The following is a 17081-nucleotide window of genomic DNA, read 5'->3' as shown; positions in this document are numbered from 1 at the left end:
CACATACGAAAGGCACGAGGGGGTCTTTTTTCAAGACGTAGTAGTTTTATGTGAGGGAAATTTGTGGTGCTAGAGGGGGGACGAAACCAAATTATCCACTGGTACCATGACTTATGGGGACATAAAGGGGTGGAGAGCACCCTGGATCAGATAAAGGAGGTGTGCTGGTGGCCCGGAATGAAAGGTGATATGGAACACCATGTCAAGAATTGTTTTATCTGTGCACAACACAACCCGATAGAAATGTTAGGAAAGGGGCCCTCCGACATACTAGACCAGTAGAAGGGCCTTGGACTAATTTACAGATAGACTATGTAGGACCCCTTCCCCCCACTCCAGGAGGATACAAGTTTATTATAGTAATAGCGGATACCTTCACTAAATGGATGGAAGCTTTTCCGACCAGAACAAACACAGCCAAAATGACTGCGAAAATTCTATTAGAGAAGGTGTTTACCCATTGGGTTTTACCCCGAAGCATAGAATCGGATCAGGGAACACATTTTACAGCCCAAGTAATGCAAGATGTTATGACCCTTTTTGGGGTCAGACAGAGATTCCACAGTCTAGTGGAATTGCGGAAAGAATGAATCGGACATTGAAAAACATGATAGCCAAAATGGTGCAGCAGCACAAGACAACCTGGCAGGTTGTTCTGCCCTATGTGCTGATGATAATCAGGAATACCATGGCTTCATCAATAGGCTACACTCCTTATAGACTCATGACAGGAAGGGACATGAGGGGAATAGAGGGGTTGGTAGGTTTGGATTTGTCCGAACCTGAGGTAGACCACATTATATCAGAAAAATGGGCACAACAGCTAGTAGAAATGGTAAAAGAAGCAAATTACGTAGCTGCTCACCGACAGGGAAAGAAGAAACAGCAAAGCAAGGCTTATTTCAACACAAAAGCTAGCCCGATAGAGTTGAGCCCTGGACAAAGAGTAATGACTAGAATACATCAACCCATCTCATTCTTGAGTCCAAAGTTTGCTGGCCCCTATGAGATAATAGATAAAGCTAGCCCATTTGTATACAAGATATTAACGACACCAGATAAGAGTGGCTGGTATCATATTAATCAGCTAAAGTTAGTGGGAGAAAAACAAGATAATCACCATTGGCATGTGCTGCTTGATGTTAACAATGTTCCGAATCTCGAAGGTCAGGGAGATCAAGAACAGGACCAGTTACAGATCAAAGAGGAGGTGACTGAAAACAAATTTGATACTGTCCGTTCACATGCAAAGGTGAATCCAGGGAAAAAAACAAAAGAAAAATAAAACAAAGAGGGGGAATAAGTGGGTTAGGAGAAACGGACGATTAGAATCTGAAACAAATTGGGAACAGGATATGGACAGTCTGGCTCAGTATATGGAGAGACTGGACTTAAAATAGTACTCAAAAGAAACTGTAATGAAGAACAGTTCACTACAGGTCCAGCCTAACATGAAGGGGGTAATGCATTTTGTTGCTATCGGATTGACCATCATCAGAGCTGCGGTTGAACCTGCCTCGGAGCTGTCATAACGAATGAACGTACCTGAAGCAGTGTCTACGGAGGAGGGATATCCCGAGACCAGGAACAACTTTGCTCTGCAGAATAAGACAGTCCGAACCAACAAAGGGAAAAGAGAGGACTTAAAATTTGTATTATACGGGAATGGATGGGTTAACGTGGGTGAGAAAAAAACTTTGGGTATACCGGAGGGAGTGGGAGTACAGTTTTCATGCAACAAAGTTCTAGAGATGACATTGTCGGTAATCCCAGAGGAAAAAATCATTAGTCAATTTGTGGGTCCATTTATTGAGCGACCATCAGGGAGCAACGGTCGAGGTAAAATTATGGTCCACTGGGACCACACCTACATGAATATTGACTGGGGTAGCGACTCATACCAGAGTTGTCCATTCTGCCTGTTAACAGCCAGTCCTTTTTACAATACGCCCTTGTGGGACAAACGTATTACATAGCCACAGCGGCTATGAACTATAGCAAAGAATGGAAACAGTGCCCTCTGGAAGGACACAATGTGGTCATTAACAATGTGACCTTAGACCTGGTTATCAGTGGACAATTTCTGCCTAAGCCAATAATGAGGATGGTAATAGATGAAAACCTCACAGTCCAACGTACCGATATAGACCAAGATCTGCAGAAACATGTTCCTACTGAACTACCACCTATTCCGCACCTGACGGCAGATTGGCTTCCTCCGCTATTTGCGTCCAATGAGATAATTCATCAATGGACTAAACATACTAAATAATTAGAACTCATGCTGATAAAGCAGAGGAACTGCTACGGGACCCCAGGTTCTGGAATAAGTTTTGGAATTGGGGATCCAATGTTCAAATACATCCATGGGTCAGGATTTTATCACATGCTGCTGTAGTTGTGATCATAGATGCTTTAATACTTGTCATATTCAACATATATCAGCTTAGAAGGTGGAAAATTGAAATTTTGCACCAGTTGAATGTTAGCGCTATAATGAAAAAATGATTATCAATATAAGGACGCTGTGTGAAATATATTTTATATACGCTTCTCTTATATATTTTTATATAACCATACGATATCGCGGATGTAACATGCCCATTGGGGGGACAATGACAACCTCAGGAGTGGTACACAGAAAGGGAGAATAATGATCCTAAGATAAGTATCTTTGGATCAAATCGGGGGGAGATGTTGGCCAGGGGCTGCAGTTTAACGGCTGACACAGGCAAAAGCAACTTTTGACCTGAAGTAACCTGAGCTCAGTTACTGGCCTGAGCAACTTTTGAAACCTGAGTCCAGTCACTGAGCTGAACTGGCGAGAACCGGTTTTGAAATAGCTGAGTGTCTTGAAGACAAAGGAAATGTGATGAGTCCTTATTTAGAAAAGGAGGAATGAGGTGATACTGCAAGTCTTGGAACAGAGCCAATGAGAATATGCCACAGATCAGGCAAGCAGGCCTAAACCAACGGGAGAGAGACAGCACAGCTTGAAGAGATAAGATTCAGTATAATACTGGAAGAATTTCGGGTGTAGAGCAGCAAGACTCCGGAGACCAACCATCGCAGAAGCAGAAGAACCTATGTCAGCAATGTAGAGACACAAGAGAGAGGGAACAGAACACCTGGCCAGCGTCAGCTCTCCTTTTCGGGTATTAGCTTTTACATTCTGTGACCAGTCAGGGAGTGTCAGAGAAACCTAGTGGGTGTGCGTTTAGATCCTAGTTTTGGGTATAAAACTGTATAACCTGCTGTAAACTGCATGTCTATATTTAACCAGACGTATAAGCTATATGTAGATGATCTAACGACGTGAATAAAGCGATTTTAGAGTTGAGAGAATTGACTCTTTTCCTCTGTGTACTAAGCCAATAACCGTTACCGGTGATCTCCGGGAACAAGTCAATTCTGGGAGAGGGATGGTGCCAGGAGCAGCACCTAAAAGAGATGTCAACCCGGTGAAGCTACAACATAGGACTACTTTCCATGTAACAGAAGCAGCATGCGATAAACAGAGCTAAGCGATCCCACAACCAACAGATCAGATCTAAGCTATTCACATCCAGTCATAAATGGTAATGGACAATTAAACAACTCGCTGGAGGAGCAGGCTCCACAAATACCTCCATCCTCAATGACGCGAGCGCCCAGCACATCAGCGCAAAAGACAAGGCTGAAACGTTTGCAACAATATTCAGCTCGAAGTGCCGAGTGGATGATCCATCTCGGCCTCCGCCTGAGATTCCCAACATCACAGATGCCAATATCATGCCAATGTTTTATCATCATTTCAAGGGCCTTACTTAGCTTTGACATTGAAAACGTGTACAAAAGCATTATGACTAGTGTTGTCAGAATGGATACAGAGCATAGAAAGCAGTGGAAGAGCAGCTGACTAGGCACTGGGTCAGAGAGTGAGAGTTGAAAGCGAAACCATAAAAAGCTGAGAGAGCACCATCCCTGCCCACAGTGCTAAAGTGCACTGACTATGAAGCACTGCTAAAATAGGAAGATCACGAGTTCAGACACATGCTCAACATCGCACAGAAACCAAAATCAATGCACAGTTAAGTACCTTGGTAGCATACAAACAACAACTCACACACTAATTTCTGTTTGAAATCACCTCCACCACCAAAATATTAAAATCAAAAAGAACTGAGTGAAATACAAAAAAGACACATAATTAGTGTAACTTTATTCTAAGTAGAAGAGAAAATACCAAATTTGTTTGCCTTTTCTAATTACATTGCTTTAATGCTTTTCTTTAAACAAATGTATGTCAAATAATGTTAAATGTCAATTAAAATGAATTATATCTTGCAGTTCAGTACAATTGGTTTTCTGTAAAATACAAGTGCTGCTCAGAAGCTTCCAGGTTTTTACAAAATGCAGGCACTATTACATTAGTAGCAGTAATGTTCCCCCTAAATTATGCAGCAGCAAAACAACCCAAAGGTTCCTGTACAGATCATGTACAAGTCAGCCCCTTCAACCGGGTGTGTGCGGCTGCACAAAAAATTTAAAGGGGCCACACACTTAAACAAATTGCCTGTGCACGCAAAAAAAAGAGGGAACATAGGTAGGAATGACCACCACACAATCCTTGTGGAGACCAAGTCTCATCTTCATATTGAGGATACCCTCGATCGTGTTATGTAGCACTACCACTGTGTTAAATGGGATAGATTTCGAGCAGATCTAGCAACTCAAAACTTGGCATCCATGGGGCACTGTGAGCCATCAACAGTATCAGTATTGTATACAACCACAATCTGTAACTTCATGGCCAAGATATTCCTCACTCTACCATTACTATCAAGCCGGGGGAACAACCCTAGTTCAATAAAGAATTCAAGAGGGCATGCCAGGAGCAGCACCTAAAAAAAGATGTCAACCCGGTGAAGCTACAACATAGGACTACTTCCATGTAACAGAAGCAGCATGCGATAGACAGAGCTAAGCGATCCCACAACCAACGGATCAGATCTAAGCTATTCAGTCCTGCCAGTCATAAATGGTGGCGGACAACTCACTGGAAGAGCAGGCTTCACAAATACCTCCATCCTCAATGACACAAGCGCCCAGCAAATCAGTGCAAAAGACAAGGCTGAAACGTTTGCAACAATATTCAGCTTGAAGTGCCAAGTGGATGATCCATCTCGGCCTCCTCCTGAGGTTCCCAACATCACAGATGCCAATATTCAGCCAATGTGGTTTACTCCATGTGATATCAAGAAATGGTTGAAAGCACTGGACACTGCAAAGGCTATGGGCCCTGACAACATTCAGGCAATAGTACTGAAGACTTGTGCTCCAGAACAAGCTGCACCCCTAGCAAAGCTGTTCCAGTACAGTTACAACACTGGCATCTACCTGGCAATGTGGAAAATTGCCCAGGTATGGCCTGTCCACAAAAAGCAGGACAAATCCAACCCAGCCAATTACCGCCCCAACAGTCTACTCTTGATCATTAGCAAAGCGATGGAAAGTGTCAATAGCAGTGCTAACAGCAGCACTTACTCAGCAATAACCTCCTCACTGATGCTCAGTTTGGGTTCCGCCAGAGCCACTCAGCTTCTGACATCATTAAGTCTTTGTCCATACATGGACAAAAGAGCTGAATTCAAGATATGAGGTGAGAGTGACTGCCCTTGGCATCAAGGCAGCATTTGACCGAGTATGGCATCAAGGAGCCCAAGCAAAACTGAAGTCATTGGAAATTAGGGGGAAAACTCTCCACTGGTTGGACTCATACCTTGCACAAAGGAAGATGTTTTTGGCTGTTGGAGGTCAATCATCTCAATCCAAGGACATCACTCTAGAAGTTCCTCAGGATAGCATCCTAGGCCCAACCTTCTTTAGCTGCTTCATCAATGGCTTTCCCTCCATATAAGGTCAGATGTGAGGATGTTTGCACAATATTCAGCACCATTCACGACTCCTCAGATGCTGAAGCAATCTGTGTCCATACGCAAGACCAGGACAACATTCAGGCTTGGGGTGAAAAGTGACAAGAAACATTTGTGCCACACAAGTGCCAGGCAATGATAATCTCCAACAAGAAAGAATCTAACCATCACCCCATGACATTCAATGGCAGTAACACTGCTGAAACCCCCACTATCAACATCCTGGGGGTTATCATTGACCAGAAACTGAACTGTACCAGCAATATAAATACTGTGGCGAGAAGAGCAGGTCAGAGGCTGGGAATTCTGAGGCGAGTAACTCACCTCCTGACTCCCCAAAGCCTGTCCATCATCTAAAAAGTACAAGTCAGGAGTGTGATGGAATACTCTTGCCTGGATGAGTGCAGCTTCAACAACCCTCAAGAGGCTTGACACTGTCCAGGACAAAGCAGCCTGCTTGATTGGCACCCACCACCTTCAACATTCACTCCATCACCGACGCACAGTGGCAGCAGTGTGTTCCACTACAGATGCACTACAGCAACTCTCAAAGGCTCCTTCGACAGCACCTTCCAAACCCGTGACCTCTACCATCTAGAAGGACGAGGGCAACAGATCCATGGGAACATCACCACTTGCAAGTTCCCCTCCAAGCCACACACCATCCTGACTATATCGCCGTTCCTTTACTGTTGTTGGGTCAAAATCCTGGAACCCACTTCCTAACAGCACAGTGGGTGTTCCTACAATACATGGACTGCAGCAGTTCAAGAAGGCAGCACACCACCACAGTCTCAAGGGGCTCACCACCACCTTCTCAAGGACAATTAGGGATGGGCAACAAATGCTGGCCTGGCCAGCAACACATCCCATAAACAAATTTTAAAAATATAATTACAGTCAATCCCAAGCAATGTTTTCAGGATACTTAAAAACACAGCAGTGCAGGGTAGGTCTATATCCATAATTCCTCATATTGTGAGCTCATCATTTTGATCATGTCCGACTGCTTCACTGCAGTCCTTTGAATTCTGTTGGACAGCAATACTCTCAACTCAACAGCTGGGAAGGGTATGAATTGAGGTCCAGGGACATATTGATCAATAGTCTGTCAAAGTGGTGACCACAAATACCTTCATATTGATGTAATAGATTGTGCATTTCTGTGACTGCTTGAGTGTGCGCACTTTGTTTCAAGGGCAGTACTGCATTTATTTTTGTTATTAATTTGTGCTGTGATTATCAAACTGGTCTATATATGGTTTATACTTGCTTATTTTGTACATACAGACAATTCTTATGTTCAGAATAGTTCAATGTATAAATTTCCAAAATAACATTAACCAACAAAGCAAATCCTTGTCCAAACAACTCTTGTTTTATCATGCACTTATAAAGATAAAAATAATTGCTGGATTGCAAATTTCCTAAAGTAGAAAGATTAAATCATGTGGTTTTCCACTTACGGTGTCTCCAGCAGCTGGGCAATTGTTGGCATGCTTATTTTCCAGGCATCTGCAGAAAGGATAGACTGCAACACAGATACTGTAAAGAAAAGAAAATTCAGGTTCCATTCTTAAGAATCATCCTGCTTCTTGCACACTTTTGATTTAGTCAAAGCAATCAACAAAACCGAAATTTAAAAAGTGTGCAACTAAAAAACTTATCATGTAAATTAACACCTCATCTATAAAGGAAATCAGAAATAATCAACAAAAATGGACAATTCAGTGACTTGCAGCTAAATAATACAGAATCATAGAAATTACAGTGCAGAAAAAGCCATATTGCTCCTCACATCAGTGCTGGTGCTACCTCTTCAAATGCTGTTTTCTTATCCTGCCTTCAAAAAGATTACAGAGGCATGATAGAAAGGCATGAATATCCAGCTCAAGCGGGTATAAGCAGATACTGGACAATAAAAGCCTACTCTGGCATGCATGAGAAGATCCATTAACTAGACTGACAGAACCGAGCACCAACATGGTATCAACAACACACCCAAATTTATAACACCATCACACAGATTGAACCGACAAGCTCATTAGAATACGAACACTAACATTACATTTGAATAATTGCTCAGTGGATAAACGCATTGCTTTGCCCTGGGTCCCAAGACCAATAATCCTTGAGTAGAGTTGTGTTAATTATCTCAGCTGGAATAGCAACAAAGCTGATTCAATAGCCTGAGTTTTCCCAAGCTGGGAAGGAGGAAATATTTGATAGTGGCTTTGCCCTTGATCCTTATCTAAGGATTCTCCAATTCAAATTGGCTGTGTGAATATCAGATGAAGTCAGGGTCAGAAACAACAGTTAAATAGTTTGATGATATTCACTGTATAAGGATACAAATGAATATAGGCTGTACCCCTGAATAAGTCACAGCCTCTAGGTAAGGAGCAGAATGGTGAAAACAGGAGGATAAGGAAAAAATATGTAATTCAAATACTTATGAAAACTCCCAAATTACAGTAATAGCCATGTCTTTGAAAATTTTAAAATATTTAAAGACTGCTGTTAAAATCTGCTTAACTGCAGCTACAAACTCAGGCTGCTACGACACTTAAAGTTCACAATGACTGCCAATGAAGTGCATCCAAAGTAAGTGCTCTTTTTAGTTACTTGGCCTGAAAAACCCTCCTTTAAAAATAACAAAATTGCTAAATCAAGATATTGTGGCAGAAAACAAATATGAACTGTACCAAAACTATATCTCATTTAGTTCAATACTCAGACTACACCAAGTGAATAACATATAGAATGAGAAATTGTCCCAGTTGCCATACCCACTCAAATAAACACAGAATACCATGTGGGCAGAAATCTGCCATCCTATGTAAATATAACATGTACTCAAGCCCTATAATACACAGCAAAGTTGGATTTTGACCTAGCAACTATAATGGAATAACAATAATGCCCAAGTCATAATGGTCAATGACTTGGATGGAAACTTCCCATGCATCTGCTGCCCGAGTCCTCCTAGGCGGTGGAGGTTGCAGGATTGGGAAATGTTGCCAAAGAAGCCTTGGCAAATTACTACAGTACATCCTGTAGATAGTACACAGCAGCCATGGTACACCAATGGTTGAGCAGGTGGAAGTTACAACTGGACAGTTTGCACACACCACACACCTCCACCCTCAACAATATCCACTGACTTCTGTTTCACTGGGTCTCCTCAGTGCCATACTGAAATCAAGTGCTGTCTTGGTGTCAAGGGCTGTTACTTTCACCTCTCCTCTGGAATTCAGCTTTTCCATCCATGATTAATGAGGTCTTGAATAGTGAGAGGCCAAAGAAGAATGCTTGGGATTTCCTAAGTTATGTGTTAGAATCATTTTTTTTAAAATGCCATAAGTTCATCTTGGAACTGTCAGCAAGCAGGCCTCTTCCAAGAAATCACCTGATCTTTATGGGACTTGAAGGTCTGGTTGGTTGTTTTGAACAGCAATTACTTTAATTGATGGGGAAAAAAACTGAAAAGGCAAAGGTTGGAGATGGAAATCACATGGGAGAGAAAAAAAAACTTAAGTAGTGAACCTGCTGGTTTTGAAGGCAGTCTTGTTGGGGAACAAGCTGAGGAAGGAAGGTTACCCTAGCTGTCTCTCTCTCTCTACCTTGCCTAAAATTGTGTGTGGCTATCAATCTATAGCTAGAGAACATTCATCTGAGTGTAACTGGTCTGCATTTGGACCTGCGAAGCTGAGAATAGTTGGTGAGGACTTCCAGACGTCCACCGGGACCAGCAGCCTGTCTTCACGAGGGAACTCCAGGTCGACAGCGGCGAGACTCTGCAAACTTTATCCTTTATTTTAAAACGCCCATCCTCTAAAGCCCATTTCTGCAGAGAAACTCTATTCATTTGTACTTTTCTGTGTGCAGATGTCTGTGTGTGGGCTGGGGGAATTCTTCAGGAAGAGATAGATAATTATACTTCCCGATTGCAGTTGTGTGTTAACCAGGACTTGCAGCTTGTTAAAAAGAAGTTTTGTTTTATAATAAATAATTGTTCTGAGTTTATTGAAAGAAGCCTGGTTGAAGACTCTTATTCTGGGCACCAGCAGGGGAAATAAAAGATTGGCTATTTTGGTGAGAGAATTAAACTTTTAAATAATGGTATGGCCTGCAGAGTAATGGGGCTAAGTCAGACACGCACCTCCTCCCATCCTGATCATATCAGCAATTAATATTTCCTCAGTATTGTTGACATCATCACTGCAAGGGAGGTGATTTAACACAAAGCTGACATATAGGCCAGAATTTCCCCGTCGGCGAGTTGGGGCGGGGCCCACTCGTTGAGACGAAAATGACGTGGGATAACGTCGGGGAACCCCCGACAACATCCCGGTCCATTTAAATCTTTAGGAAGGCGGGCGGACAGCGAAATCAGCTGTCTAAAACAAAAATAAAAATACCTGGAAAAACTCAGCAGGTCTGGAAGCATCTGCGGAGAGGAACACAGTTAACGTTTCGAGTCCGTATGACTCTTCAACAGAACTAAGTAAAAATAGAAGAGAGATGAAATATAAGCTGGTTTAAGTGGGGGGGTGGGACAAGTAGAGCTGGATAGAGGGCCAGTGATAGATGGAGATAGCCAAAAGATGTCATAGGTAAAAGGACAAAGAGACGTTGAAGGCGGTGATATTATCTAAGGAATGTGCTAATTAAGGGTAGAAAGCAGGACAAGCAAGGTACAAATATCCCTAGTGGGGGTGGGGTGAAAGAATCGAAAAAGGCTAAAAGGTAGAGATAAAACAATAGATGGAAATAGGTGGGAAAAGAAAAATCTATATAATAATTATTGGGAAAAAAAGGAGGGGATCGGAAAGTGGGTGGGGATGGAGGAGAGAGTTCATGATCTAAAATTGTTGAACTCAATATTCAGTCCGGAAGGCTGTAAAGTGCCTAGTCGGAAGATGAGGTGCTGTTCCTCCAGTTTGCGTTGAGCTTCACTGGAACAATGCAGCAAGCCAAGGACGGACATGTGGGCATGAGAGCAGGGTGGAGTGTTGAAATGGCAAGCGACTGGTAGGTCTGGGTAATGCTTGTGGACAGACCGAAGGTGTTCTGCAAAGCGGCCATCCAGTCTGCGTTTGGTCTCTCCAATGTAGAGGAAACCGCATTGGGAGCAACGAATGCAGTAGACTAAATTGAGGGAAGTGCAAGTGCAATGCTGCTTCACTTGAAAGGAGTGTTTGGGCCCTTGGACGGTGAGGAGAGGGGAAGTAAAGGGGCAGGTGTTGCACCTTCTGCAGTTGTATGGGAAGGTTCCGTGGGAGGGGGTTGAGGTGTAGGGGGTGATGGAGGAGTGGACCAGGGTGTCCTGGAGGGAACGGTCCCTGCGGAATGCCGCCGGGGGGGTGAAGGGAAGATGTGTTTGGTAGTGGCATCATGCTGGAGTAGGCGGAAATGGCAGAGGATGATCCTTTGAATGCCGAGGCTGGTAGGGTGATAACTGAGGACAAGGGGGACCCTATCATGTTTCTGGGAGGGAGTGGAAGGTGTGAGGGCGGATGCGTGGGAGATGGGCCGGACACGGTTGAGGACCCTGTCAACCACCGTGGGTGGAAAACCTCGGTTAAGGAAGAAGGAAGACATGTCAGAGGAACTTGTTTTGAAAGTGGCATCATCAGAACAGATGCGACGGAGGTGAAGGAACTGAGAGAATGGGATGGAGTCCTTACAGGAAGCGGGGTGTGGGGAGCTGTAGTCGAGGTAGCTGTGCGAGTTGGTAGGCTTGTAATGGATATTGGTGGACAGTCTATCACCAGAAATTGTGACAGAGATGTCAAGGAAGGGAAGGGAAGTGGCAGAGATAGACCATGTGAAAATGATGGAGGGGTGGAAATTGGAAGCAAAATTAATTAATTTTTCCAGGTCCAGACGAGAGCATGAAGCAGCAGAAGTAATCATCGATGTACCGGAGAAAGAGTTGTGGGAGGGGCCGGAGTAGGACTGGAACAAGGAATGTTTCACATACCCCATAAAGAGACAGGCATAGCTGGGGCCCATGCGGGTACCCATAGCCACAACTTTTATTTGGAGGAAGTGAGAGGCATTTAAGGAGAAATTGTTCAGTGTTCAAGTTCAGCCAGACAGAGGAGAGTAGTGGTGGATGGGGATTGTTCGGGCCTCTGTTCGAGGAAGAATCGGAGAGCCATCAGACCATCCCGGTGTGGGATGGAGGTGTTAGAGGGATTGGACGTCCATGGTGAAGAGGCGGCGGTTGGGGCCAGGGAACTGGAAATTGTTGATATAATGTAGGGTGTCAGAGGAATCACGGATGTAGTGGGAAGGGACTGGACAAGGGGAGAGAGAATGGAGTCTGCATAGCAAGAAATGAGTTCCGTGGGGCAGGAACAGGCTGAAACGATCGGTCTGCCAGGACAGTCCTGGTTGCGGATTTTGGGTAGGAGGTAGAAGCGGGCCGTCCGAGGTTGGGAGACTATGAGGTTGGAAGCTGTGGAAGGAAGATCTCCAGAGGAGATGAGGTCAGTAACAGTCCTGGAAACAATTGCTTGTTGTTCAGTGATGGGGTCATGGTCCAGGGGGAGGTAGGAGGAAGTGTCTGCGAGTTGACGCTCGGTGCTGCTTCATGCTCTCGTCTGGACCTGGAAAAATTAATTAATTTTGCTTCCAATTTCCACCCCTCCATCATTTTCACATGGTCCATCTCTGCCACTTCCCTTCCCTTCCTTGACATCTCTGTCTCAATTTCTGGTGATAGACTGTCCATCAATATCCATTACAAGCCTACCGACTCCCACAGCTACCTCGGCTACAGCTCCTCACACCCCGCTTCCTGTAAGGACTCCATCCCATTCTCTCAGTTCCTTCGCCTCCGTCACATCTGTTCTGATGATGCCACTTTCAAAACAAGTTCCTCTGACATGTCTTCCTTCTTCCTTAACCGAGGTTTTCCACCCACAATGGTTGACAGGGCCCTCAACCATGTCTGGCCCATCTCCCGCGCATCCGCCCTCACACCTTCCTCTCCCTCCCAGAAACATGATAGGGTCCCCCTTGTCCTCACTTATCACACCACCAGCCTCTGCATTCAAAGGATCATCCTCTGCCATTTCCGCCTACTCCAGCATGATGCCACTACCAAACACATCTTCCCTTCACCGCCCCCGGCGACATTCCGCAGGGATCGTTCCCTCCGGGACACCCTGGTCCACTCCTCCATCATCCCCTACACCTCAACCCCCTCCCACGGAACCTTCCCATACAACTGCAGAAGGTGTAACACCTGCCCCTTTACTTCCCCTCTCCTCACCGTCCAAGGGCCCAAACACTCCTTTCAAGTGAAGCAGCATTGCACTTGCACTTCCCTCAATTTAGTCTACTGCATTCGTTGCTCCCAATGCGGTTTCCTCTACATTGGAGAGACCAAACGCAGACTGGATGGCCGCTTTGCAGAACACCTTCGGTCTGTCCACAAGCATTACCCAGACCTACCAGTCGCTTGCCATTTCAACACTCCACCCTGCTCTCATGCCCACATGTCCGTCCTTGGCTTGCTGCATTGTTCCAGTGAAGCTCAACGCAAACTGGAGGAACAGCACCTCATCTTCCGACTAGGCACTTTACAGCCTTCCAGACTGAATATTGAGTTCAACAATTTTAGATCATGAACTCTCTCCTCCATCCCCACCCACTTTCCGATCCCCTCCTTTTTTTCCCAATAATTATTATATAGATTTTTCTTTTCCCACCTATTTCCATCTATTGTTTTATCTCTACCTTTTAGCCTTTTTCGAGCCCTACACCCCACCCCACCCCCACTAGGGCTATCTGTACCTGCTTGTCCTGCTTTCTACCCTTAATTAGCACATTCCTTAGATAATATCACCACCTTCAACGCCTCTTGGTCCTTTTGTCTATGACATCTTTTGGCTATCTCCATCTATCACTGGCCCTCTATCCAGCTCTACTTGTCCCACCCCCCCACTTAAACCAGCTTATATTTCATCTCTCTTCTATTTTTACTTAGTTCTGTTGAAGAGTCATACGGACTCGAAACGTTAACTGTGTTCCTCTCCGCAGATGCTTCCAGACCTGCTGAGTTTTTCCAGGTATTTTTATTTTTGTTTTGGATTTCCAGCATCCGCAGTTTTTTGCTTTTATGCTGAAATCAGCTGTCCGCCCACCAACCTGTCAATGGCCACTTGAGGCCATTGACAGGATAATTAAGATAATTAAAGACCCTGCCCAACCAACCTTAAGGTTGGCAGGCAGGCCAGGAGGCCCAGCGGGCTTCTGAAAAAACATGAAACCTCATCCACTGGCAGGATGAGGTTTCTTGTCCGTTTTTAAAAAACTTTCATAAAGTTTCTGTGCTTCTTATTAACATGTCCCATCTCGTGTGACATTGTCACATGAGGGGGACATGTAAATGATTTTTAAATTTTTCTATTTTAAAGTTTTTTAGACTGTCAGTAATCTCCCTGAGACAACACTTAGTCTCAGGGAGCAGTGCGCTCTTTCGCACTGAATGCATGCACGAAAGAGCGCACTTTGACAGTTGGGGAATCCCCCCCCACCGCCGCACAGGAAGCACATAGCGCTGCCCGCTGGGCGGGCCTTAATTGGCCCACCCACTTAAAATGGCGGCAACCCCCATTTCGGCGGCGGGGGTCGGCTGCCCGCCCCGTTGCCAAGCCGTTGGGGCCCCCCTGCCCTCCAAGGACAAAATTCTGCCCATGAGCTCTCATGTGCTTATGACTATTCTATAATGTATGTTCTTTCTTAACACTGTCGCAGGAACTATCAACGATGTCATCAGCATTCAGTTTAAATTTTTAAAAAATCAAAACAGAAATGGCAGGCTAAGTGCTGCAGCTACTCTTTGGCCTACTCTTTTCTCCCAAACGAATCGTAGCTTAAATCACATTCACTACATTTCTAACAACTTCAGCTGGCAAACTTCTCCCGATTACAAGGTAAACAGTCTGTATGCAGTTTGCATTGCTTCTCAGGCAGGGCTGCCTCTAGTGAAACTGGGAAAATCATTTTAAGGGAGTTTAGATTCCTCTGGGGCAATAATGCTACCCGATTTGCCAAATGGTATTACACCAGAGTCAGGGCTGCCTGGCAGCAATAGTCTTATAGGATATATACAGCACAAATCTTGAACTACATACGTTACAACCTCATCAGCTAGTAAGTTTTGCAAGATAAGAATTAAATCTAATTAATTAACTCAATTAATCCCACTGTCATCAGCATAAAACAATATTTCAAAATGTTTTGACAATTAAAGTGAAACTGATCTTCATTCTGTCAAGGTGATAAAAAGATTCCTCATGCTAGGATAATGGAAGCAAGACAAATGGATGAAGAACCTTGAACAACAGTCTTCCTTCACATGCATGTGCCTGGGAACACTGACAAAGTGAAAAATCACAAAAGCTAATGCTATAATTGAACTCAGAAATAATCAAAATTCAAGATTATAAGGGAAAAAATGTGCACAGCTACATCAACTAAGGCACATTAACCAGGCTTGGAAAACATGCTAGTAATAATCAATAAATAAAGATGAGTTTTTAAAAATTCTAACCTATATCAGATGAGGGAGCAGATGGAAAGCTGTCCACTGGCACAGAATCTGGCGGCTTCCCATATGTCATTTCATATAGTAAATGGCCAAAGGAATACACATCAATAGCTTCTGTAGTCTATAAAGTATACATACATACAGAACAAATTTATTATACATGCTATGATAATCAAACATTGCAATGTGACAATTAAGCATTTATTTACTTTCTGAAAGATTTGAGCCAAGGACATACAGTCAACTGACCCCGTCTTTGTCCTTATTTCTAGGGAAGCAACTTCACCCCTCTTCTCTCCCTAAAACCCCATCCACCATTGTTCCTCTGGATTAACACCTTCACCAGGAAACAAGAGCTTCAAATGTACAGAACTAAAACCTGAACATAAATTTTGCTATTCTATGGGAAACCATCTTCAGCTCACCTGCACACAGAAATCTTTAGATAATTTTGTGAAAAATATTGCCTCAAATATCTGCATGAAGGATTAAGTAATTACTTTGTATTTTCAAACATCACTTGTAAAACCAACTGTCTTTCGCAATTGTTATTCAACATAACAAATCATCTTGATGAAAATGCAAAATGGGCAGCAGCGAATCAGCTACCTACTGTACAAACTACCCAGTTTTCCTATTCATTGATGGAATGATGGGATGTATAACAGGTAGCTGACTTGTTACTGCCCGCCTTACACATCTCCTGAAGTTGAATTTCACCTCATATCCTCCAAAGTCAATGTTTTAACAACTTATTTGTGAAACTATCCTAATCACTCTCAGAATAGTTAACTAGTATTTTAGTTATTGTGAACTTGGGTTGGACATTTGTGTGTGTGTGTGAAAGAGCAGATCCAGTCTTTACAACAATAATAGTATTTTTAGGTTTAACCCATTATTATAAGCAATACTGAATTTTAAATTTATTCTAATTTCTATTCCACAACATAGTAATTGTGTATAGTCAGTCAACAACCCAAATATAAAAAAAAACTAATACCAGCCTTAACTGGCATTAAACTCACCTGCCGTGTGAACCGCATCGGTTCTAATTAGGGACTGCTAGATAAGGTACTTCTTCCCTAAGAGAGGAAAAGCTAAGGCTAACTGTAAACATATGAAAGTGCCTTCTTTAGTTAATCTATGTAGCAGTAAGTGTCAAGCAGATTATCACAGCACTTCAACCTCAAGCAAAGTAATGCAATACAGAGCCAATAGTGGGGAAGGGTGACATCAAACAAAAACAGTAAAAGATAAAAGGTCTGAAAGAATCAAAACATTATTTACATTAATTTTCCTGGACTGCGTATAATAAGGTCTATAATAGCTGGGCAATCCAAGTAATGAGTTTTCTAAATCCAGCAATTTACATGTATCTCCATCAAGCATCACATTTGAAGAGTGAAGATGTCCATATGGAATTCTTTTTTCGTGAAGAAACTTCAATGCCTGGAATTAAAATCAAACTGATCAACATGGTGTGCACTTCCCAAAACAGAACAAAATATCTTCACAAAAGTCAAGAATTGTTTTTAAACAGAATATTAAATATAGTTAATGACTAACAATTTGAAAGAGAGGAAGACAACGGTGATTTA

The 17081-nt window shown here is 43.3% G+C and overlaps 1 protein-coding gene across 2 annotated transcripts in view; it reads right to left on the bottom strand.

Annotated features, from left to right (window-relative positions):
• The window catches only part of pxk (PX domain containing serine/threonine kinase), a 77451-nt gene that overhangs the window by 33006 nt on the left and 27364 nt on the right, over positions 1–17081 (bottom strand). For both annotated transcript variants that reach the window (XM_078543606.1, XM_078543607.1), the window contains exons 10-12: positions 16771–16932; positions 15487–15604; positions 7382–7460 (exon numbers count right to left, since the gene is read on the bottom strand). In XM_078543606.1, coding sequence (XP_078399732.1) covers positions 7382–7460; positions 15487–15604; positions 16771–16932 — 359 coding nt within the window. The remainder of the gene's footprint in view (positions 1–7381; positions 7461–15486; positions 15605–16770; positions 16933–17081) is intronic.

Source organism: Cetorhinus maximus, chromosome 6, assembly GCF_964194155.1.
Source record: "Cetorhinus maximus chromosome 6, sCetMax3.hap1.1, whole genome shotgun sequence".
NCBI classification, from domain to species: Eukaryota; Metazoa; Chordata; class Chondrichthyes; order Lamniformes; family Cetorhinidae; genus Cetorhinus; species Cetorhinus maximus.
Note: the sequence above shows the minus strand (reverse complement) of the source record. Positions and strands in the feature narration are given on the sequence as shown.